We start from the raw sequence: 23514 nt of genomic DNA, 5'->3' as shown, positions 1-23514 counted from the left end.
TTTTTAGGCGGAAAAAAACATTGAAGGTGCTCCCGTCGGGCCTTGCGTCTCATTTGCATGGCGACGCATGACGTCACCAAAGCTAATTTGCATACACAAACACGCGCACTCGCAGCCATATATGGAAGGCAGCGCGCGCATGTGGGCGGAGCCGAGCGATCGCCCCGCCCCGCGGTGACGCAGCGGAACCTGCGCGGAGCCACCGAGTCACGCGCCGCTCTCATTTGCATGCGCGGCCCCGCCCCCTCGCCCTTGCCGCCCTCCCTCCCTCCCTCCCCCCTCGCGGGCACGTGGCCCCGCCCCGCACCGCGCGTGGGGTGACGCCGGCCGGGGGGTGACGTCGCGTGCCGCGCGCCGCGGGGCGGGGCGGCGCAGGCGCAGTGCCTGCGGCGGCGGCGGCGCGCGCACCCACTTTTCCCCCCCTCCCCTCCGCCCGCCCCCGCGCGCCCCCCCCGCGCGCGCGGCGCTGAGGCGGCCCCGGCCCGGCCGCGGAGCCCCCGGGACCCCCGGCCATGGAGGGCATGGACGTGGACCTGGACGCGGAGCTCATGCAGAAGTTCAGCTGCCTCGGCACCACCGACAAGGACGTGCTGATCGGCGAGTTCCAGCGCCTGCTCGGCTTCCAGCTCAGCCCCGCCGGCTGCGCCTTCTTCCTCGACATGACCAACTGGTGCGGGCCCGGGGCCGGGGGGGGGGCGGGCGGGACGGCCTGAGGGGGCTCGCGGGGCCGAGGGGCCGCGGGCCCGGCCCCCCCCGGCCCGGTCACCTCAGGGCCCCGGCGGGGAGCGGGCGGTGTTTGTGCCGGGCCCTCTGTGCCCTGGCCGGGCCGGAGGCGGCTCCCATGGCGGAGCGGCAGCGGGACGGGGCCGGGGCGGACGGGGCTGACTCTCGGCCCCGGCCCGGGGCGCGGGTTCGCCGGTGCGATGGCCGCGGAGCTGTTGAGGTGGCGAACAGATCCACGGGGCGTGCGAGCCTGCGTTCGGGGACGGGCTGTGGCTCCCCGACTTGGAGGCAGCTTCAGAGGGAGGGGAATTGTGGCAGAAATGCGCTGGAGGAGCCTGGAAGCGGCCGCGGTGCACGTGTGAGAGTTACCGGGGTGTTTGGGGAAAACAACTCGGGCAACCCAGCGTCTAAAGGCTCTGTGTCACTGCGCGAGGAAAAAGCAGGCACGGGTTATCAGCGAGGCTGTAGCTCGAGAAAAACAGGGGAGATACTCGGTACAAGGGTGAAAAACAGCACACGGGAGTGTTCTGGTGCAGTGAGCCCAGGAACTGTAAAAAAGATGTTGTGGAGCAGCTGCTCTATGAGTCGGGGCGTTTGGCTCGTTTTGAGCTCTCTCTGCTCATCTCCGAAGTGTGTTGACCTAAAAGTTCTGCAGGGTGGGAGCTGCAGGAGAGCAAATGAGTTCTGTGTGTTTCAGACACGGTGAGCAGAGAGATCACTTAGCTAAACCCTGCTTAGAGGTAGAACATCAAACCCAGAAACCTCGGCTTTGAAAACTGAAATCCAGGGGGAGGTCAGGATATCAACAGTTGGGGGAAAACTTGTGTGGAATTGTTGAGTTTATAAACAGTAGTGAGACAACTTTGTCGGGTTTTTCGTTTTGGTTTTTCCTTCCTCCTACAGCTCCATACCGAATTTTAGTGGCAAATAAGCATCTGCAGAAGGAGTAGGGGAATAGCAAGTAATTAATTGTGTTTTGTAAGCTGATGCAATATGAAAGATCTCGAGGAGTTCAGGAGTTTGCTTGGAAGAAATGGTTGGCTCCCAGCAGAAGATGCTTTCCCACATCATCCATGTGTTGGTGATAGGACTAAAACTGAGACCGCACTGTAATCCTGGGGGTTCTGTGAGGTTCCTGGGGAGAGCAGGGAACAGAGTTGCCTGAAAGTTACTCCTGAAGATGCTCCGTGTAGCCAGAGTGCTCCTGCTTTGTGCTGAAGCAGCTCTTTTTCATTCAGGAATATTGAATTCTTGTTTGGAATAACAGCGTTTCAAATCCAGCCTCAGAACTGACTGAAGTGGTTGAAATAGCCTTAATTTCCCAACTTCAGTAGTTTGGTTCTGAAAACATCTGTTTTCACATTTTTTAATGAAATTTGATAAGTTGTGGCTGGATGGGCATGCGCCCGTTGGGGTGGTGAGATGTGCGTGCAAACAAACGCGGGCTGGGGCTGCTCTGAGAGGGCTCAGAGCCCGTTCTCAGCCTGGCAGGGGCTGCTCCTCTCCCCCAGCTGGGTGCTGTGCCCCGTGCCTGCCCCCCTGCCCCGCTCCCTCCCCTTCCTGCATGGCCCCGGGGTCGTTGGCCCTGCTGGGCTGACCCTGCCCTGCCCCTGCTGTCCCTCAGCAGGGACAATCAGCACACGTGTCCCAGTTCTGGAAGCGCCTTTCCCGTGCCATGGAGGGGCCCTGTGCAACCCACACTGCCCAGGTGGTTCAGGTGCCCTACCAGGTTTGCCTTGGGATTAGGGTCTGGACCTTCTGGCACCACTTGATGAGACTTTCAGGTCGCTTTTCCGAGTGTTCCCAGTCGGGGTTGATGTTCACCTGCAGGAAATGGTGAGGGAGCTCACGGTGGGTGACACAAATGCAGGTGTTGGGTGTTCCAGGTTCTCTGTAGCGGTGTCCCGTGTGTGAGTTAATTGACAAACACATAAATAGTTTCACTAGAGCTTGTTCCCAGGTGTGAAAGCTGCTCTTTGGCAATAATTGTTGTCTCCAGACCCACAGTTCCTTCCCCACTTTGTCTTTCCTGTACTGTAGGGAACACTCAGAGCTTAATGTGCTTTGAAAGACCATTTCCAACAGCATCGTTAGGAATTGTGGTCAGAGGACTTACAGTGAATTAGCAGTACTGCTGGAATAAAGGAATTATTTTAAATAGCTTGTTTGGCCAATCTAGGGGGAAAAATTAGTGGCTGGCTGGGGAGGAATACCTGTAAGTAGCCTCTAAAAGTCTGTGTCCACTTCTCCAGTTCCCAGGAATGCTCAGTGCCCCTTCAGACGCCTGTCAGGCTTGGGCAGTGCTAAGGAACTGCCAGCTGGTTTTATTAAGTGCTACCAAAATGCTTTGGGTTGAACATATGCATCCAAAGTTTCAGAGGCTGTTCCTTGATATGCAGGAAATACAGGTTAAACCCTTTGTCTTTCCCTGGTACTTATTAAACACTCTGCTAGAGTTATGTCCGTTTTCTGTGCTGACTTCTTGCTGCATGGATCTGATTCCCCAGCAGCAGCACACACCATCCTGCTTTACTATTTAGTTATTTATTTTCCATTCAGAGGGGCTGCTGAGAGAGAGGCTGAGCTTTCACTTTCGGCCTAAAACCAAAAGTGACCTTCTTTGTTCAAAAAGCAGAACCAAAAATGAACTGTTTTGATGCTGAAAACGTTTCTTCCTTGGGAGGAAACCCTGGGCAGTGAAGTGGGGAGGGCATTTTGTTACTGTTGCATCCAGGATGAAATCCCCCTCAGTTACCTTGGCTCTGCTCCTTCCCCTCCAGACGTGGGGCCCCAGCACAGGTGGGAGGGAGGGGGCTCACAGGAGGAGTTTGGGTGCAGGGGAGTCCCAGGTGTCACCTGCAGCTCCACAGTCATCTGTGAGAAGGGCAGGAGAGGGTCTGAGCCCCTTTGGCCTTGGCTGGCCTTCACAGGAGCTCCTGGAGCTCCATAAAAGTCATTGGATTCCTCTAAGGCTGGTGGGGAAATTGTATTGGGACAAGAAAAAGGAATTATTTTCTTTGAATTGGAGTGTGTGCCAGCTTTGTGGGTGAGAGGCTTGGAGCTGCTTTAATTCCATGAGAAAGTGAATTAGTTTGAAGTAGCTAATGGTAGTGGATTTAAAATCCATATTTCAGTGTAGCTGGCTCAGAGATTCCCAGTTTGAAAGAACTAATGTATATTTCAATAATTACATGTAATATTTCTTTACATTCTCTTTTTAGCTCTTGTTTAGAAAGCTGAATTTTTATCAGAGCAGTAGGTGTGATATTTAATTGAAGTGTGTCAGGTAACGATGGTTTCCATTGTGTGTGGGGGAAAAAAAAACATTATTTAACAAAGCTTTTTGGATCCAGCTTTAGGTGAAAAGTTCATTATTTGTAAGGCTGTCAGATCTAGAGATCCTCGTGTTTTTTTCATCTATTTAGGAGAATTTGTAGCTGTGTCATGGTTTAACTAGTACTCCCTAGGTAATGTTTTGCATGAAGATAAGTTTATCTCTGAAAATACTGCAGGAATCTGCAGTTAAAACCTTGTTCTGTCTCATGTCAGGTGTGAGGCAGCTCTGAGCTACAGTTGTCTTATAGATTCACATTTCCATCCCTGTGGGTGGCTGTTCAAATTCTTTATATCCAGTGAAACACCTGTATTGCCCAGAAGTGGATGTACTTAATTGGGAGTCTGAAGACATGGTTTAACTAATAGGGGTTTAATTGCTTTTCCCATGACTTACATGAAGTGTGGGTGCTACTCAGAGAAATACTTGAGGTACATTTGTGTGAGATGTCAGGACACTCAGAATTTAACAGAACACACTGGGTCAGGGGGATTCACTCACATGGGATGTGATTCCCACAGTGGCTCACAGCAGCATTGCTCCTGATTTTTAACCTCAGGTGTTTGCAGGTGTCCTCTGAGCACAGATGTTTGGTCTGCTCTTCGGATTGAATCCATGTTCTGCCAAATGTGAGGAAAACTTCCCCACTGCCTTGCATAGACCTTGAGCTTGGTTTTGACACCCCTTCCTTCGGTGGGGAATCCTTGTGTCAAGGAGGAGGCAGGAACCAGCCCTGATTCTGGCAATACTCATCCTTCCCTGGGCATGCCTGTGGGTGTTTGTGTCTCACCCAGCAGCCATGGGGCAGGGACAGCAGCGGGTGGGAGTTCCCGTCACCCTTATCAGGTGACAGAGACAGAGTCTGTGTTCTCTCTGTGACTCAGGACACGTTTGTCGAGCAGTCTGGGTCTGGTGTGACTCTGCTTGGGTTAATATTTGTTTATGCTGACCAGCTGGGCCAAATCTGGTGAGAAGGGTTGCCTCAAAACACCGATGGGGTGTTGATAAACTTTATTAGGGAAGAAGGAAGCTGAGGCTTTGGACTTGATGTCCGTCTTACTCTAACCCACTGGTGACATGCTGTCCTCATAGGCAGAAGTGGCACCCCAGAAGCAGATCTGGTGGTTGCTGATGTGCTGTCACCAGGATGTCAGGACAGTCTGGGGAGCTCTGTGGATTGTGGTGGGTGCAAGGTCATTTACACCCTTGGCTTGGGGAGAGAAAAGAGGTTTTAAACTGTTTGGTCTGTTGTGGCTCACTTGAAACACTGTGGGTATCTCTTAGTGCCTGTGAACCATCCCAGGCTGCTGCCTCTCTGTGTCCACAGCTGTCTCCTAATGCTACTAAAAATAGCAACATTACAGAATTAAACAATTTTAAAATATTTTCTTAGAAGCTTTTATCTAGTGCATAAAAAAAACCTCCAACCCCACACCTCTTCTCCAGAGCAACTCAAGTGTTTGACCTGATTATTTTGAATGAAATCTAGACTCTAAAGAAATTGTATTTATAACTGTGGAACATACTATAATTGTGCTCTAAGGTGCAAAGCATTGAAAATTTTGGTGCCTGTGGCATGAAAGTATAAGCAGGTAACTGTAGCAGAATTGGGTACAATATAATTTTGGTCCAGCTGGACTCTGCCTTACATGCCCCAACTTGTTCTCAGACAGTTTCTGTAGCTTAATCCCCTTTCACTTTCATCAGACAATTATAGATTGGTAACGTGGTTTGTACTGAGGAATTGGCAGTTCCAGAATCTCCTGTGGACTGGCAGCTCTCAATAACTTTCCACTGGGAAGAGCTGTTGCCTGTTTTCAGTGGCAGCTCCTGCTGGGACATTCTCAGGATATTTTACCCCCCTCTTAAAGCTGCTGGGACCAACTGCTTTGGGAGGGCTCAGCTGCTGGGGATGGTTCTGGGGACTCCTGCTTGTAGCAGCATTATTGTGGTGCTGCTGTTGGGCAAAGGGTTGTGCTCAGGTGCTTTGCTGTGCTCAGGTGCTGTGCTCAGCCCTGTGCAGGTATCTCTGGAAGGTTTCAGCAGCTGCTGTTGGTGTGTCTGTGCACATTAAAGCTGCTCAGGGAAAGTGAGTTCCTTTGATGGTTTGGTGTTCTGAGGACTCTGTGCCTCTTCTGTGGGCTCTCAGTTTCTCTCCTCGTGCTGCCCCTGCAGACACAGGATTGCTTCTGTGACCACAGGTTTCTGTCTTCTTCCTAGAGCACCCCACTTGTATGTGGAACTGCTGCTTTCAGCTAAAACAACGAATGTTTTTCTGTCTCTTCATGTGAAAAAATACATAAGCTTTAAATTAGTCAGATCTTCCCCCCTGCCTTCAGTTGTGTAAATGCAGCTTAAAGCTTTCAGCATCCCTCAGTGATCCTTTTCCATCATCAAACATCATCTAATGTAGTTTCCCAACTTCATACATAGAATTTCATGTAACTTTAGTGTAAGAGGGGTCAAGAATGAAGAAAACTAACACAGTAATTTTGCTTTCTGAAATTCTGTCTTCTGACTGATTAAAATTCCAGCCCTTCGAAACATCTTGAGGCTTTGCACTTAATTGCCATGTGTCATCCCTACTGAAGGTTTGAATTGAAAGCTCCAGGTAGAAGTGCTTCCCTGCAGCCTGATGTGTTTGCCTCTTCCCCCACACCCTTTGGCCTTCTCCAAGGCTTGGAGTGAGGCATCTCCTGCTTCAGGAGCAAGAGAAGCTGTTGGAGATGTCCCAGCCTGGCTTAGCAGCAATCCAAGTCCACAAGAGCTGGGGTAAGGAACATCCAGCTAAATTGTGGAAATGAAGAGACAAAAGGGGTTGCCTCACTTGGATGTCTCCCATATGTGTTTTTAGTCTCTCCCCCTGTATCATATAGAGAAGTTCCATTATTTGGGAGTGAGAAACTGTCCATCTGCTGCACTGCTGATTTTTGTTTTTTAACAATAGACACCTTATGGGGAGCTGTGGTGCCTGGTTACAGACTGCATTTGGAGAGCGACAGGAGCTCTGTGAAGGTGGAGACTTGAGTTACAGAGGAGTCTGAGGTGTCCTGCATCACGTGCTCTGTGCTGGAGCTTTTATTGTGCTGCTTAGCACTGCCCAGCGTCTACATTGCATATTTCCAGGAGATGTCACCTGAGTTGCTTGGCTCATGACAAAACACTGCACCCTGTGAGTGCTGAGGGCACCTGCCTGGCTCCTCTCAGCCTCCACAGGGACAGACCTTGGCACCTTCTTTCCAATCACCAAGTCCATTTGTTACATAAATACTGCTGGCTGGCTGTGCATGGCCTGAGGGCTGCCTCCCATCTGAAATTCCCAATGGAAGGTGGCAGGAGGGCGAGTGCAGGCCCTGCTGCTTGGGTTCAGCTGCCTGCACATCAGCAGAGTTCACCTCTGCAAGTGCCATTTTCCCCAGAGTGCTGCTCTGCAGCTGATCTCGGGGTTTGGGGGCCAGGGAGGAGGGGAGGGAGCACTGTCTCTTGGGGGAGGAGCAGGACAGAGCCAGCGGCTGTGCGAGCTGTGAGCTGGGGGTGCCTCTGCTCTGTCCCTATCTCCTGGGCTTGTCTGTGTCAAAGAACGTGAACTCAAGGCAGATTTGCTTTGTCATCCTAACTTTGGCTTTTGCCACTGTGAATTTCTCTTCAGTTTCTGGAAGCTTCTTTGTAGTTCTCTACTGGGAAGTCCAAGAGGCATTGAAACACATAGAAGGACTCACCCCAAACATCCCCCATCACACAGATCATATGGTGGGAGTGGGGAGGTGGGTTTGGGAATATTTGATCACAAATGGGGCAAATCCATTTGTGTTTCCAGCATGTGTTGTTCTTTAGTTAGTTTTTAACCCGATGCTGCAGAGGAGTGTTGTTGTTTCCCAATGGCAAAGCTCACTGAAATATGACCCCGGGATGGGAGTGCTGGCCCCAGGCCTGTGTGCACAAATAGCCCACTACCTTCTGAGGCCTGTTTGCAGCCCAGCAAACAAACGCAGCCAGGCTGCCTTGCAAAGAGTTGCAGTAGAAATCTGCCCCTCAGAGCTTTTATTTTTTCCTGTCAGTGTCAATAAAATGTCAGTGCCACTGATTCCAGAACCATCGCTCACAAGGTGTTGTGGTCCATCTGAAAATGTAGTTATGTAGTAGTGGATTAGGAAGAGAAAGAGCTGCATTGCTGTCTTTTGTATCTCCTACAATACCTTTTGCCTTGGATTGCTGTGCTACAGGAAGAAATCGTGGTGCAAACTAAGCTGCAGCTCATGGTGTTAGCTGGGTGAGCGAGCAGGAGTCTCTTGGCACAGCCCTGGTGTGAGTTATGTAAATCTTGTGCAGTGTATAAGCAACAGGCGGTTGGTGACGTAAAACTGAGCATTTGTCTCTGTTTACTGGCTGATGTGACATGGCCCCTTCCTGCAGCATTTGACTGAGCTGGCGGGATTAAATAGAGCCCTGACACTCCTGAGTAGAAAACGCCTCAGGCTGAAGGATGGTTTCTGCTCTGGAATTCTGAGTTCTGGCCACAGCACGGGACCCGGTGGCTCCTGCGTTGGACCAAAGTCCGCTGGGCACGGATGGCAAAGGTCTGGCTGTGACGCTGGGCTTGCTGAATTGCTGATCTATCCCCGTGGCCATGTTGTGCAGGCCATTCCTCCAGTGTCTCCTTAGCAGGATGTCAGCAACTCCTGTGACTCACACAGCGATTATCTGCTGGTGCTGTGATGGATGGATTGATTGCAAAACCGATGGGGCTCTTTGGGTCTTCTCCCAGTGCCCCCAGTGTGGCTCTCCCCCCTTGCTGTTGCCCCCCAGTCAGCTGCTGCATTTTGGATCCCCTGAGTTTTCTGTGAGGAGAAAGTGACACTGCTCCCATGCAGTCCAGATTTTATCCAGAATGTGTCTGATTTGAATGTTTTTTGCCATGACCACTGTAGGAACTGAACAGGAGGCAGTTTCTTTACTCACTGTTTCAAACCTCTTTCCAGCTGGCAAGCAGCCCCGCAAAGCCCTGTGTTTGCTCTTGCTCAGGGTCACGCTGCAAATGTTTCTCTTGCTTTCACCTTGGCTGTCTGACTCGGACACATGACACCCCACCACTGTCCAGCCCCTCAATATGTCACTGTGCCCACACAGAGCAGCTTCTGCAGGGCTTTGGTTTTAGGTGCTGGTTCCCAGTTTCTGAAGTCTTGGTTTTGGTGTTTTTTTTTCTACCCTGCTCAAAAAAGCAACACAGATTTCTGCAGTCATGAATAAAAAAAGCAGTTATTATGCCCATTGCGTTTGGGGAGATTTTACTCATCTCCATTCTCACAGCACCCACTCACAACATGTAAATCAGGGCCATAACCTCTCAGACATGTATAAACAGAGGAATTACATGACTTGCCAAACACTTACATAATGACTTAATAGTATATCGTGGAACTGAGCTAAGGCTCGTGAATCCTCTTCCTGCCTGACTGTTCTTCTTCTCACATTAATTACCATGAGTTGTAGCTACTCCATGGCTCAGGAATCAATAGCATTGTGGCTTTCTGAATGTCCTTAATGTATCACAGACTTGCACTGTCATTTATCTTTATTCAGTGAGAACTTTTGACTCAGGTGGTTTGTAAGTTCCTGCAAGTTGTGACTACCCAGAGCTGAGCAGGCACTTTATTGATGAATAAACAGTTTGTACCTGATGCTATGTTTCAAAAACTCCAGCGAGGCTGGAGTTATTATCTGTAGCTACTGGTGCCCTTTGGCCCTGAGACTTATCTTCATGTTTTGTTCCTCTTGTGCTCCTTTTGAACCTTGTGTGCCAAAAGAAAATGGAGAGATGATTTGGTTGGTCCTTTTGAAATTAGCTGAGGTAACAAGGCTGGTGAAGAAACTGCCCAGTGTTCGTGACATAGCTCTTCTCTTGGTGTGTCCTGAACTGTTCAGCAAGTTTCATAAAGAACTGTTGGAGCAGAGGCCTCCAAGACTTGTAAGTTCTAAAGTTTCCAGGGAAAGTAGAAGCAGAGTAGAAAAGTGATCCAAGCCAGTGTCTCTGGCAAGAAAAAGTGCTGTATTTTGAGCTCTGGTATCTTAGAGAATCCATATGTGCTAGAGATAAAAGCTTTTAAAAAACACACGAGCAGCAGAGTTATTACAGCCTGGATATTTTTGCTGACCTGTTTAGGATGACATATGACCTGTGCAAAGGGCCTGACCCAACTGTACTTCAGGTTGTAATGTGCTTTTTTTCCTTTTCAGGAATCTACAAGCTGCCATTGGAGCCTACTATGATTTTGAGAGTCCAAATATCAATGTCCCCTCCATGTCATTTGTGGAAGATGTCACCATAGGTGAAGGAGAGTCCATCCCTCCTGATACCCAGTTTACAAAAACATGGAGGATACAGAATACAGGTGAGGCCTTTAGCTGCAGGTGCTGGGATGCAGTGGGAGGGATGCTGCCTTGAGGCAGGAAGCCTGTGGCACTCACCTGGGCTGGAGCCACCCTGAGGTGCTGCCAGCCTGTGCAAGTTCCCTTCCTGGGTTGGCACAAACATTTTGTGGTGGGATGGGCAGCTCGGTCAGGTCACCAGGCTTGTTCCTTGTGCCACCACACAAACAAACTCTAGGGAACTTGTAGACAAACAAGGCAGTGACACACAAGGGTCATGTGGCAGGTCCACTTCGGGCAGAATTGCCTTTTCATGCTCTGAGAGGATGCAGGGCTGGAGAGACCACATTCCAGTTTGGAATAAGTCAAAGCAGTGCCTGGGATCCAGGAAGTGAGGCTGGGCAAAGTGCATTCCCAGTGCTTCATCTGGTGGGATGCAGTCAGAGAGGAAAATGAGATCCATGGATGTGAAGGAAGCCCTTGTTCTCAAGCAGTGCAATGAGGGGATGTTGCATGAACATATAAAACTCTGTCTGAATTTAATTGACCTGCTTGTACTTGTGTGGGAGAGAACAATCTCACACTGGGGTGTGATGCTGGGAGTCATCACGAGTCAGGTTCAGCTCCCTCAGTATTTCTGCTTGTGAATAGCTGCAGGACTTGGACAGAATATCCACACTAAAACCACACTAAAAATCTAAAAGTATTTCATTAGCATGTTTAAGAACACTGATTTATAGAGGATGTGTTCTAGAGGAAGGATTTAATATTTCAGTGTACTTTTTCTGCCTCCTTCTGTTTGGAAGTACAATGGAAGGGTGAAACATGGAACTTGCTTGAACTCCAGTACTGTGAAAAGTTGACTGGCAATTTTTTATAACTGTCCCAAATACATCTCTTACAAATCTAGTAAGTGTGATAGGTCTTGTTTCTCCACTCTTAGTATCTCAATTTGTGTGGTTTATGACTACACCTCTATCTTGGGCTGACTCCTCCCTTCCTTGTTCCTCTGATGTGCCATTTCCTGGATGCAAATTCAGCCTTAATTTGGCATCCTAGTTCAGGGGATGTTTCATTGTTCTTGGAATGTTTCACCTTCTGAAATCCTGGGCCTTCTAAAATGCAGGACAGGAGCTCATCTTGATTTAGGATTTCCTGGCAGGCCAACATGTTTTGACCTCTGTGTGGTTTGAACCTGGCTTGTCAGACCTTCCATCCATGCCCTAGCAGTGGTGCTGGAGGCCAGGGCCTGGTACAACCACACTGCTGAGGGTTAGTGAAGTGCAGCTTCACATGCTGCTCATGACTGTGCAGTGTGAGGAGCACTGCAGCATTTGAAAACCATTCTTTGGTTTAATTAAGGTATAGTATCAAAGGGCTGTAGTGTTTCCAGATAATATCTACTTGTTAGGCAGATAACTGAAGCAGAGCCAAGGTTTTTAACAGCTCTACAGGAGTCCTTGATTACATGACTTCAGTTCTAGAACACAAAATACCTGAGGCATGTGTCACTGGAGCATTGCAGGTCTGATGAGTGTGACAGGCAGAGCTCAGAGATTGTCAGTTTGAGGCGCGTGAGCTGTGAGCTCAGTTCAGTCAGGTTCTCATTTGTGTCACTAAAAAACAATGCCCTGCTCTGATACCTGCAGGATGGTGCTGCCTTGTCTGCCAAAGGAGCAGTTTGTGTTAGAACCATTGCTGAAAGAGCAGCAGGGTTTAACAGCCTGGCTTCCTCTCCCCACTCTGCCCCAGCTGCTGCTGGCTCTGCAGGACACTCTCTGCAATTTATCATCTCCTGAGAGATGAGTGTACTGAAATAGAATGACATAATCATAATTTCATTTTATGAGGCTTATCAGTTGCAGCGTTCTAGGCACCTTGCAAGCCTAAAGCCATTAAACCTGATAAAAATCACATAAATAATTTAAACTAAGCCATGTTGCTGGGCTGCCAACCTCTGCAGATGAGGCTTCATGCTCAAGTGCCCCATGCCCCAGGCTGAGGTCAGCCAGACACCCAGCTCCTGTTTCAGAGCCCTGCTCCCTCAGCACCTTTCCAGCTGTGCTGGTGCATCCCCCACGCTGAACATCCCTCTGCACTCGTGCACATCCTGCTCCCCCTGCCACGTTGGGAATTCCAAAATAAGGACTTGACAAGAAAATCAGCCCTTGCCGTGCCTTCACTGGAGTGTCCACAGGGATTAAATTAGCAGGCAAGCTGTTGCAAAGGATCCTCCTTGAGGTGATGTGAGGTCAGAGCAGCCTGCAGCACGCTCGCCTCGGACCAGACGGAGCAGTTCAGGCTTCGTGGTGGTTCAGGCTTTCCGTAGCCATTTCCGTCAGCCTCAGCTGAGCAGGAGGTATTCTCAGTCCTTGGCTGAGTCATGTGATGTGACTGGGGAAGAAGCAAAAGAAAATTGTGCTAAACTGATTTTTCATGAGTCTCAGAAGAGAGGCTCTTTCTCTGTGTCTGCCCCAGCAGTTGTTATCTTTGGCAGCGGTGCCTGCACGCAGGAGCTGTTTTCTGTCTCTCTGATTGCCAGGTCACGCTGTCAGTCCTGGTGTCTGCAGTCTAAACATGGATCTCCACAGATGAATTGTGTGTTCACAACCCTTCTTGCCACCTTTGCACAAGCCTGAGAAAAGGGTTGGTGCAAGGAGAGAAGTAAATCAATTTAGGAAATAGTGCTGGCACTTCAGTTACAGCTCAAACTATGAGTTCCTCTTGAGACTCCTAACAGGCTTAGAAAGAAATGAATCCCTGAAAGGACACATTGCCAACACTTTATATAAATAACAGGTATTTGATGTGGCATGGTTCAGGAGCTTCATGGAGGGAGGCAGAAATAGGGGCACACAACACAGCCCTGCCCTTGTCTCTGCCTCTGGCCCTGCGGAAGGGGAGGTGTGTGTAAGTTAAGGGGGTGTTTTTGTTTTTTGTTAAGCTGTTACACTGTGACTTTGAGAATTTTTTCGTGTAACAAAGACATTCGGAATTGTTCTGCTGGTCCCTAAATGCACCAATTAAGCCTGCTCTGAAAACCACGTTTCCTCAGCATCCACTGCTGCTGTGTCCTGTGTATCTCGGTTCCCTTTCACCATCCAACAGTTGCACAACTGTTTTAACAAGCGTGTTTCACCCAGTCTTACACAAACAGCCAAAGCTTTTCCTGGTGTGCTGTCAGTAATTCCCTGTCCTGTCTAATCCCAGGGACGGAGGCGTGGCCCCCAGGGGTTTGCCTGAAGTATGTTGGTGGAGACCAGTTTGGGCACGTGAACATGGTGATGGTGAGGTCCCTGGAGCCGCAGGAGATGGCTGATGTCAGCGTGCAGATGTGCAGCCCCAGCACCGCCGGAATGTATCAGGGACAGTGGCGGATGTGCACTGCCACGGGACTCTACTACGGAGGTGAGCAGCCCCTTCCCTGCCCACGGCCCCACTGGGGACAGCACACACACAGAATGGAGCAGGGGGCAGAGCTCTGCCAGCCCTGAGCTTAGATACATAGCACAGAGTGGAGGAAAACATCAAGGGAGCTGCTTTGTTGTCTTGGTCAGTGTTTTCTAAGCACTGGAACAATTTACAGATTACATAAAACTCTGGAAAACAAAGGGATGTGCACAGCTCTCATGGAGTCTCTTTCCCACTCAGTCTTTGTTGAGATTCTTTCCCAGTTTTCCATTGCTTAACTTTGTGAGCTGCATATGAGCATAAAATAGTGGTGAAACCTCATGTGAAGTTAATGCCCAGGGTTAATGCAGTGACTTAGTGCACCCCCTGTGAGCTATTTCTCTGTTTAAAGAACACATTTGGCTATTTTGCCTGGTGCTTCAGCCTGGGCCTCAAACATCTGCCTTCAGTGCAGCCTTCCCTCCCTTTTGTGCCAGCTTTAGTTTACACTGAGAACATCTTTGTGTCTGTTGGCAGCTGGGAGTATCCCAAGTTTCAGGGCTTGAGTAAGCAGTGTTGGCACATGGAGGCAAAAATATCAGTGCCAGAAGGAGGGGGCTGGCAGTGCTGGCACTGCCATGCAGCTCCTCATTGTCTGGAGGGGACACAGTGTGTCCCTGAGGGATATCCCCGTGCAGGTGGGACAGCCTGTCCAGTTTGTGTTGCTGGTCCTGTATGCCCACAAAGCCCAGGGTTTCCAGAGGGTTCACAGTCCTGGACAATGAGAGATGTCCCTGCATTGCCAGAAGTTGTCACTTTTGCCAGAACATGACCTGAAGATTGAACCCCTTTGGCCGCCAAGCTCTGAGTCCGAGGGATTCTTGCCCTGCAGCCGAGCTGGTGGCTTTGCTGGGGGCTGCCCTGGCGATCCCGGGGCCCGGACGTTTGTCCCGTTTTGGGGCGGGGGCCCGGTGGTGCCAGCCCGGGGTGGCACCTGGACCGCAAGGCCGTGAGAGAGCGGCAGAGGGCGCTGCGGGGCCGCTCCAGAGCCGCCTGTGGGGGGACGGGTATGGGCGGGGGGGATCACTGGTGGGGCTGGGGGTGTGCAGGGGGTCAGGGGTGGTTGTGCAATGCAGTCAGTGGTATGTGTGTGTACAAGATCAGTGGTGTGTGAATGCAGGGCTCAGTGGGGGCGTTTGTACGGTTTTCAGTGAGGGGAGTTATGCACAGGGGGGATTAGTGGTGTGTAGTGGGGGTCCTGGCCCTAGTAGAGTGTGGAGTTCCGTAGGCAAGTCACGTTCCCCTAAGGTAGAATCCCACTGTCCTCAGTTGGCTCCTAAAATTCAAACTGCTGATCCCAGGCCTGTTAAACTGGGGGCACTGGAACCAGTACTGCTGAGGCTTTGTAAAAATGTGCTTTAAGCAATAAGTCTGTTTCTTGCTAGTGTAAAGGATGGAATTCATTTGCTCCTTCTGACCCTTCTTCATAAACTCCTATCTAGTGACAACCCAAACGTGTATCTTTCCACAGATGTCATCTGGGTGATCCTCAGCGTGGAAGTTGGAGGACTTCTGGGTGTCACACAGCAGCTGTCATCCTTTGAAACAGAGTTCAACACGCAGCCGCATCGCAAGGTAGAAGGAAACTTTAACCCATTCGCCTCTCCACAGAAGAACAGGCAACCAGATGAAAACAACCTAAAAGACCCTGGGGGTTCCGAGCTAGGCACAATCAGCAAAAACACATGGGGGCCTGCTCCTGACCAAATCGAACAAGATCAGAATGGACTGTCACAAAACTCTGTAAATCTCTCCCCCAGCAGTCACTCGAACAACTTGTCGGTAGTGACGTACAGTAAGGTAGGTGCCCTGGGCGAGCAGGAGAACGGGTAGGGGAGGAGCCTGGCAGGTGTGTAATCGCTCTTCCTTCCAAACTGCAAAGCCCTTTCCTTCTGCTTCTGCCAGACCTGCTAAGGAAGGTTCTGAATTTGACTGTCTGACTCTGCCAAGTCCTCATGTTATATTAAAATATTTTTTGCCTCTGATAGACTCTACCAGATCCACCTTTTTGTTTTTGCTTCAAGTCCTTCTTAAAATTTATATAACCTTGTTTGGGTGCTGTAACCGCAAGTGGCTGGAGCCTGCTCCAGTTGCGTGTGCAAATAAGTCAAAATATCTCTCTAGATGTGTCCTGAGTTTGACATAATTTTGAACAGACAACAAATTACCACACCCTCAAACTTCAGATTAGCCAGATAACTTCTTTATAGCTGGTGTGGGGAGACTCCAGAGCACACCATTTGATCTCAGAAGCTGCCTGCAGGAACAGTCAATCAAAGGACCGTTCCTGTCTGTGTCCTTGTCTTGTTCATAATTGTAGGTGACTTTTAAATTATCTTTACTTTAAATCTCTCTCAAAAGCTTGCTTGGTGGATGCTATATGAGTCTGAGTGATATTTTGACTGTTTTTATTTGCTTGTGTGTGAAAAATGAATTGCAGGATTATTTACAATTCAGAATCCACCTGTTAATGCAGCAGTATGTGTAGGTGTGTACTGTCGTATGTCAAACTAGTTTGATTTTTTAAATCCTTTAAAAATGCTTTACTGTACTTTGAGCAGGCTGTGTAGGACAATAACACTTGGTTGCTGAATGACTTAATAAAGCCCTAATGTTAGTTCACCTACAGCACTTTAGTTCCTCCCTGGATAACCTGCCTGTCCTGTGCCAGTGGATCTTGTTTTAGTGGCCTTTACCCCAGGGCTGTGCATCTTTTATGGCTGGCATGTGTGGGGTGAGCCTGACTGCCCCCCTTAGCGGTCCCAAACACCGTCTCTGGGCTGGCTCCTGCTGCCAGGCCCTGCTCTCAGCAGTGGAGTGGATGGCTTGGGAAGTGATGGCTGTCAGTGAAACACCCCCCGAGGTGGCAGTGCTGAGTTCTGCTGCAGTGGCTGCGTGCTGGGGTCACGGTGCTCCCCAAGGGGCTGGGCTGGGGCTGCCTTCAGAGAGCGTGGGTGTGAGGAACCAGAGCCCCTGGCAAGGAGCAGCTGTGCTGTGGGAGAGAAGCCAGCAGGAGAGTGAAGCAGCACCTGAGAGGTGTCACAAGGTTGAAGTGAGCTGGTTTAGCTGGTAACCCAGAGCTCCGTGCTCTGAGGAAACGGGGGCGGTTATAATCTAACCCCAAATGTAGGGCAGGTGACCTTTCCTCCCCTTTTGCCTTGTTTTGGCTTTGTTTGTTGTTTGTTTCTTTTTGTATTTACAGAATATTCTTGGGTGGATTTGAGGTGGATTGTCTGAGATTAAAGCAGACATTTTGCTTGCTGGCTTCAGAAGGGACAACTTTATAGTCCTTTTTTTGCTTTGGGGTAGGGGATATGAAGAACCCAGTTGATTTTTGGGTGGTTTTTCTCTCTACTGCAGTTCTTTTGTTTGTGACATACTAAGATTATTTTATCCTTTGGAGGCTGTTCTGGTAGGTCTGAAGATCTGAGTCCTGTTCCAGCCTTGCCCATCCTGCCCAGGGTAGGAGGTTTTCTGTCACAGACCCAATACTCATATTGGTACAATACTGGTTCTGTAGTAAACAAGTTTGAGGGAGTTGGACATCCCAGATGCCTGGTCTGGTTTGAAAGGGTCAGGTGAACATTCCCCCCATTCCCTGATCAGGCCTCTGGGAAAAGGAGATGCAGTTTTGTTTGGTTTTTTCCCTTTGTGTGCATGGTGTACCCTGCTGGAGATGCTGCTGGAGCAGAAAAGGGGTTATTAGAGGTGATGTCAGGAGTATTGAATTACCTGAGGAACAGATGGAGCTCCAGTTCCTGTTGGGGAAAGCTCTACCTGGCCCATCTTCTCCTCATTCCCAGGGGATCTGACCTGTACTCTGCTGCTGCAGAGGAGAAGGAAAACTACTGCATTGGGACCTGCTGCCTTGTGATTGAATACTGATGTGAAAGGCTTTATTTCAGGTTCTAGAGAACACAGAAGAGCACTGTGGGTTGCTTAGGCAGTGGCACAGACTCCAAGAATTCCTGGATTTTATTTATCTTGGGCAGGATCTCTGATATTTTTGTCTCCTTTCATGTACCTGGGAAAGGGAGGGAATCCCCAGGCCATTTGGTGAGCAAAGGAGATGGTTCAGGTTTAGTTAAAGTGTTGAGAAGAGCCTGTGTCCTGTATTTAGAAGCAAAATAAGCCCTTAAATATTTCTCAGCTGACTGTGGAGGCTTCCTCTGCTGACAGACACTGGGGACACCCAGTCATGCAGTGCATGAGACCATGAAATCTTTGAGGTAAAACGAGCAGTTTCTGGCATCTGCAGGTGTAAAACATCCTCGAAGCTGCCAGACCTTGTCGGAATTAGTTCTCCCTCTGGTGCACTGAGCAGGTGTGACTTGTCCTCCAGAGCTCCCATTGGAGTCAGGATTGTGGCTACACCAACGTGCCATCTGCTGCTGGGTTACACAAGTACAGCAGCATTTCACACCTGGAAACATTCAAAATGGTTTTACAGAGCAGCAGCAGAGTGGGTGGTTTGGGTGTCCTGGGGAAAAACAAACAAAACCAGACACAGAATTCCCTGTAAGTGGGTAAGATGAAACCTGTGGCATGGTTGGAACAAGCTGTATGCCCTTTATTCCTGCTATGGCACCCACCTCCCTGGGGCCCCCTGCCTACCATCCACACACACTGTGGGGAGGCTGCAGGCCAGGGCCTGCCAGGGCTTTGCTTGGAGCATGTTGTTGTTAAATCTGTTCCCAGTGGAGTTTTTGCATGTTCTTAGATGTAAAGATGTGCCTAAGTGCAGGATAGGATGCCCAGAAATCCCCATGCACAGATACTTTATTCTCTGGCAGTCACTTTGTCTGGATTCTCCAGAGATCTGAGGTTGATACAGCTCTCTCCTATTTACTCCTGTCTCATAGCAACCCTGCACGGTCACTGCTGCTCTCTTGTGACTGGCTTTTCCATTAAAAGCCCAAGATCCAGTCTTACAGTGCCTGGGAATTAGAGTTTAATTGCTTAACTGAGGAAAGAAATGTACAGGTTTCCATGTTTGAGAAGATCAGAAATGAATAGCCATATCCTGACACTTAGATTGTACTAAACATCTCTGTATAAAATCCACAGATCTGTATCCAAACCTGCTGCCCAGGTGAATTGAGGAATCACTCCTCTCTATGTCATGCAGAAAACTGCACCTGGAGGTTGTGATTTGCCCAGACAGGACACTGAGCATCATCCCCACCTAAGCAAATGGTGCCTGGCTGTCCTGGTCATTGCTTGTGCTGCTCTTCAAAGCCCAGTGAAATAGAAACATATTTGGAATTCACAGCTGTAAAATCTGAGCTCCCTTTTTCCTGCTGTGTTTATGCTCCCCATCTCCCTCTGTTCTGTGTGGAGTTGAACTACCTGGCAGCTTTCTGTACATAAGGGGAAACCAACCCTGTGTCCTTGGAGCCTTTAACTGGCTTCCCCTCTCTGAGCTTAAATGTTGTTGCTGCTTCTAAAGCCATGCTTCTCCCAAACCAGGGCCTCCACTTCGCAGATTTTTGGAGTACCTCTGTAAACTGTAGACAGAAATACTTTTACTGGAAACTGGGCATCAAACTGTCTTTATGCATGAGGATTATGCCCCAAAAATGTTTTGAAGCCCCTTCCATGCTGGTGTCTGGGCTTCACTTTGGGCTGGTCACTGTGTGGTTCCAGCCATTTAGACACAGTGGGAGAAGGTTGGACTTGGAGCTCCCACAGCACTGCAGCCTGGCATGAGCTGGTTTGCCTCTCTAGTGAGAGAGATTGGTGGTTTGGGTGCTGCATGTCAGCTCATCCATGAAATCCATGTCCTTCCAGACTGTGGGAAGTGCCAGATAACCTGGTTTTAGCCCAACTTTGCCTCACTGCAGCCCAGCAGAGCTGCCTGTTGTTTATCCCAGCAGCACATCAGGGAGCTCAGGTACCTGAGCCCTGCCCCTCCTCACCCACAGGCACCCGACCCAGCCCTGCAGTGCCTGCTCCCAGAAGGTCCTGAACTTCCTGGTGGTCTCCCAGCCACGCCATGTTTGCACAGCATGCATGGAATAAAACACAAGTGCTGGATGTTTGTTCTCTGTTTGTGCTCAGTTTTACGTAAGCGAGGTTGGAGCAGCGCGGGGTAGGAGCGGCCTGAGGGGATGGGGACCTGCAGCCTGGGCTGGGCCACTGTCAGTGCCCACTGGGAGACTCCTGTATTGCTGTGCATCCACCTCCTGTCCCTGCAAGTGTACCTGCATTGGTGGTGACTCAGTCACAGAGGTGAAATAAAGAGCTGTCTGAAAGCCTGTGTGTGATGCTTTGTGAAAGATTTGCTTAATCCTCGCTTTGTTCCCAGCACAGGTACCTCGGTTTGCAGAGCTCAGTGTTCACAAAGGGTTTTAACTACACAAAACATCTCACTTCCCTTCTAGAGGCACGAGGCAAATGATAATTTATACCAGTAGCTGTCATGCTTGGAAAATCACAGCCCTGTGTTGTGACACACTGGTCTGTGTGAAGAGCCAGTGCTCCCACCAGCAAGTGAGCAGTTACTTCTGGGGATCATTCTGGAAGAACTGAAAGCGAGTTTGCAAAGCTGCAGCTGAGCTTTTCATAAAAACAGTGATCCCACTTGGAGGATAGACGGGAAGGCACCAAAAATACTGGGAATAATCCTTCCATTGAAACAACTCAGAAAAACTGCAATTGTCTGCAGAATTATTTTTGCGTGTTTGTGATGTAAAATGTTGCACAGAGGGGATAATTAGGCTTGAAAATGTCATACAGGGGTTTGATATTTGCATTGCAGCAGTAATTGAAGCTTTCTGGTATCAAACCCTTACACTGTGCATGGTGACTAAACGTCATGGGACAGGGGAGGTGGAGTCACCTGCACTAAAGCAGCTCTCACTCCCTTAAAGATGCAAGTGGGGTTCAATTTTGCCAAGTTCTCATGTTCAGTAATGAATCTCGGGTAGGTGAAATGCAGTGAAGAGTGGCAATTCCCAAAGGAAAGGTCTGGGGCTTTTCCATGGTGAAATTCCTTGCATCAGGAGGAGCTGACCAGGGGAGTTCATTGCAGGGTGCCAGGTGTTCAGTGCAGGGTGGCAGGTGGTGCAGAGCTGTGCATGCTGAGGAATCTCTTGTGCTGAGCTAAACTCTGGGTTTAACTGACACAGTTTGCATAATTCCACAGCTTTAAATTAGATGCTCCAGAAACCATTCTGTGGAGATCCAGAGGGTTTCCCTGCAAACCAGCTCACGGTGACCTCACAGGGTCTCTGCATCCAAAAGCACAAATGAGCTGCTCTGATGTCAGACTGAGGGTGACTGGCAGTTCCTTACACCACGGGGGGATGCTTGTGGAACCCCCAAATTACAGCAAGCAAGTTTGTTTTGCCTCTGGCATCCCCCAGGAGGTGACACAGGGTAAGGGTGGTCCCAGCAGAGGGGCAGGGGGTGGTTAAACCCCTCCTGAGCTCACTAGGCAGTGCCTCCAACAGAGCCTTGTGTGCAGGTAGCTCAGAGATGAAGCAAATTCTGGCAAATGTGTCTGTGCAGGTCATCAGCAGCAAATCCTGTTTTCCTTCTGCAGAGTGCTAAGCACAATAGCTTAATCCCTGTGAAGTGAGACTGCTTGGGATCCTGTTTATACACTGCTTTTCCTCTGTGTCCTTTTCTTGTGCACCATCTTAATGTTTCTCTCCTGCTTCTCCCCTTCCCCCCGTTTCAGTGAGTGTATTTTTGGAAATGTTGGATTTCTCAATCTCTGGATTTTGATGGGAGCATCTCCTTCCTCAGGTGAACTGTCATGCTGGAATCTGCTGGCTGTTCTCTTTTGAAAAGCTTTACAAACTGGCACTGCAGCATATTCCTGGGGTAGAAGCCTGTTTGTTTTTCCATCACTTGCGTGTATTTCTGTCTGCAAACAGCAATTTCCACGTTCCCAGTCTTTCATACTTCCCACGCAGTTCAGGAGATGTCCTGGTTAATTGTCTGCTGATCCTCCTCTTGGTTGGATTCTGAGAGCTGCTGAGAGCTGCTTCATTTTGCCATTTGCTTGTATTTACCAGCTGATCATATCCCCAAGATTGAACTTTTCTCTCCAGCTGTAGCAAGATTACAGACTGTTCATGGCACTTCCTTCCCAGTCAGATCTGCAGCAGAGCTCTCCAGCCTGGGGTTTGCCAGTGACGTTGGTGCTTTACATAATCCATGTTCCCACTCGTGGCTCCACAGCCCTGGCTCCTGCAGTGAGGGGGTTTTGAAGTTGTAGAACATGAAGGAAATGGTATTTCCTAGGAAATTTGCCCTGTTAAAGGCAGAGTGGTGAAAACTGAGGTCAGAGCTTCCCATTCAGCCAGAACAGGAATGGTTTGGGCTCTCCCTGCCTTACCCAGAGTGTGCTGGGAAGAGCTGGACTGTGTTTAGAAGCATTTGCATAATGATCTTCCAGCTCTGCCATGAGATACAAGTTTTTCTCCCTCATCTCTCTCCTGACCTCAGTGTGTGTCTGGGTTTGTGTGGGGGTTGTACCTTCTTCACTGACAAACTTCATCTGCGTGAGCTGGGGCATCCCTTGCTGCCTGTTGGTCTTTCTTCTGCTTCCTGATGAAACCCCGGATAACTGATCTGGACAATAGAAGTTACAAAAGGAGTTCCTGTTAATTTGAGACCTGTGACTACATCTGACATTTAGGTGACTCACTTCAGGATGTAAAGGAGGGAAATGGATTCTCTAGGAAGCATTTTGGGGGTTTTGGTAAATGCTCTGGTTGATTTCACTGGAGGCAAATGTGCATTGTCACCTTGAGGAGGCACACATGGCACTTGTGGGATTGTCGATTATTTTTTGTTGGGTTTTTTTCTGGCAGAGCCTCTTACCCATTTACAGCCCCATGTCTGTGGGACAGACTGGGGAGGCTGCAGGGGCTGGGCCTGCAGGTGTTGTAGCACCTATAGGGAATTCTGGTGTAGAAAACACAAGTTAATTTGTGGCCTTGGTCTAAAAAACATCTGACAGAGGTAAGTGGTGGCATCTGCCCTCTCTGGGGAAGCCAACCCTGGAATGTGTGGTTTCACTGTCCTTGGAGCCACAGTGGGGCTGGTGGGAAGCCCTGGGCTGGGCTGGGCACTCTTTGGAGCTGAGCACTGAGCATTTTGTTTCTTGCCTGTTGAAAATTGATTATGTCTCCAACTTTCTTTCAGGGTTTCCACGGTCCTTATCACTTCGGACAGTCTTAAAACACAAAAACACAAAACGGGTATCGACAAGAGGAGAATTTAAGAAAAAGCTGACTTTTGGGGGAAGGGAGGGGGATTCATGTGGCAGACAGACACAGCGTGGACCCCCCTTCTCTGCCTCCGTGTTCTGGAAAAGAAGAAGAAACAAAAGCCCAGTAACTTAAGACTAGCTGTTTCCAGAGGAAAATCCAAAACCTGAGTATGCATGTGTGACTGCTGGATTTCAGAGTGGTGTAAATGCTATGAGGAAGAAGAGACACCAACACTATGGGTTTTTAGAAATTATCTTCACGTGTAATTAGGTAGCTTAAAAAGAAGTTTAAAAATGAAAATTTAAAAGCCATCTTTAAAAAAAGAATATTTTGCCTACAGAGCGGTTGTAGTTTGAGCAAATGTTTAATTTCTGTTTGTTTCTTGTTCTTTTTTTTTTGGTTTCTTTTTCCTAA

The 23514-nt window shown here is 49.2% G+C and overlaps 1 protein-coding gene across 3 annotated transcripts; it reads left to right on the top strand.

The window, feature by feature from the left end:
• Positions 1-432: 432 nt before the first annotated feature.
• ILRUN (inflammation and lipid regulator with UBA-like and NBR1-like domains) lies at positions 433-23296 on the top strand. 3 transcript variants are annotated; one of them, XM_058819207.1, is made up of 5 exons: positions 433-670; positions 10292-10446; positions 13634-13831; positions 15345-15673; positions 23033-23296. In XM_058819207.1, the coding sequence occupies exons 1-5, from the start codon at positions 513-515 to the stop codon at positions 23066-23068; spliced, it is 876 nt and encodes a 291-aa protein (XP_058675190.1). In that variant the 5' UTR covers positions 433-512; the 3' UTR covers positions 23069-23296. The 3 variants fall into 3 exon arrangements, with proteins under 3 accessions (XP_058675190.1, XP_058675192.1, XP_058675193.1); XM_058819209.1 differs by lacking the exon at positions 433-670 and adding an exon at positions 872-1081; XM_058819210.1 differs by lacking the exon at positions 433-670 and adding an exon at positions 1183-1425.
• Positions 23297-23514: the final 218 nt, after the last annotated feature.

Source organism: Ammospiza caudacuta, chromosome 24 (genome assembly GCF_027887145.1).
Source record: "Ammospiza caudacuta isolate bAmmCau1 chromosome 24, bAmmCau1.pri, whole genome shotgun sequence".
NCBI classification, from domain to species: Eukaryota; Metazoa; Chordata; class Aves; order Passeriformes; family Passerellidae; genus Ammospiza; species Ammospiza caudacuta.
This window is presented reverse-complemented; position numbering and strand designations above follow the sequence as displayed.

Coding starts and splice junctions, on each gene's coding strand:
- ILRUN (XM_058819207.1), top strand. CDS start 513: ATGGAGGGCATGGACGTGGACCTGGACGCGGAGCTCATGCAGAAGTTC. Junction 10,447..13,633: donor ATGGAGGATACAGAATACAG/GTGAGGCCTTTA, acceptor GTCTAATCCCAG/GGACGGAGGCGTGGCCCCCA. Junction 15,674..23,032: donor CGGTAGTGACGTACAGTAAG/GTAGGTGCCCTG, acceptor ACTTTCTTTCAG/GGTTTCCACGGTCCTTATCA.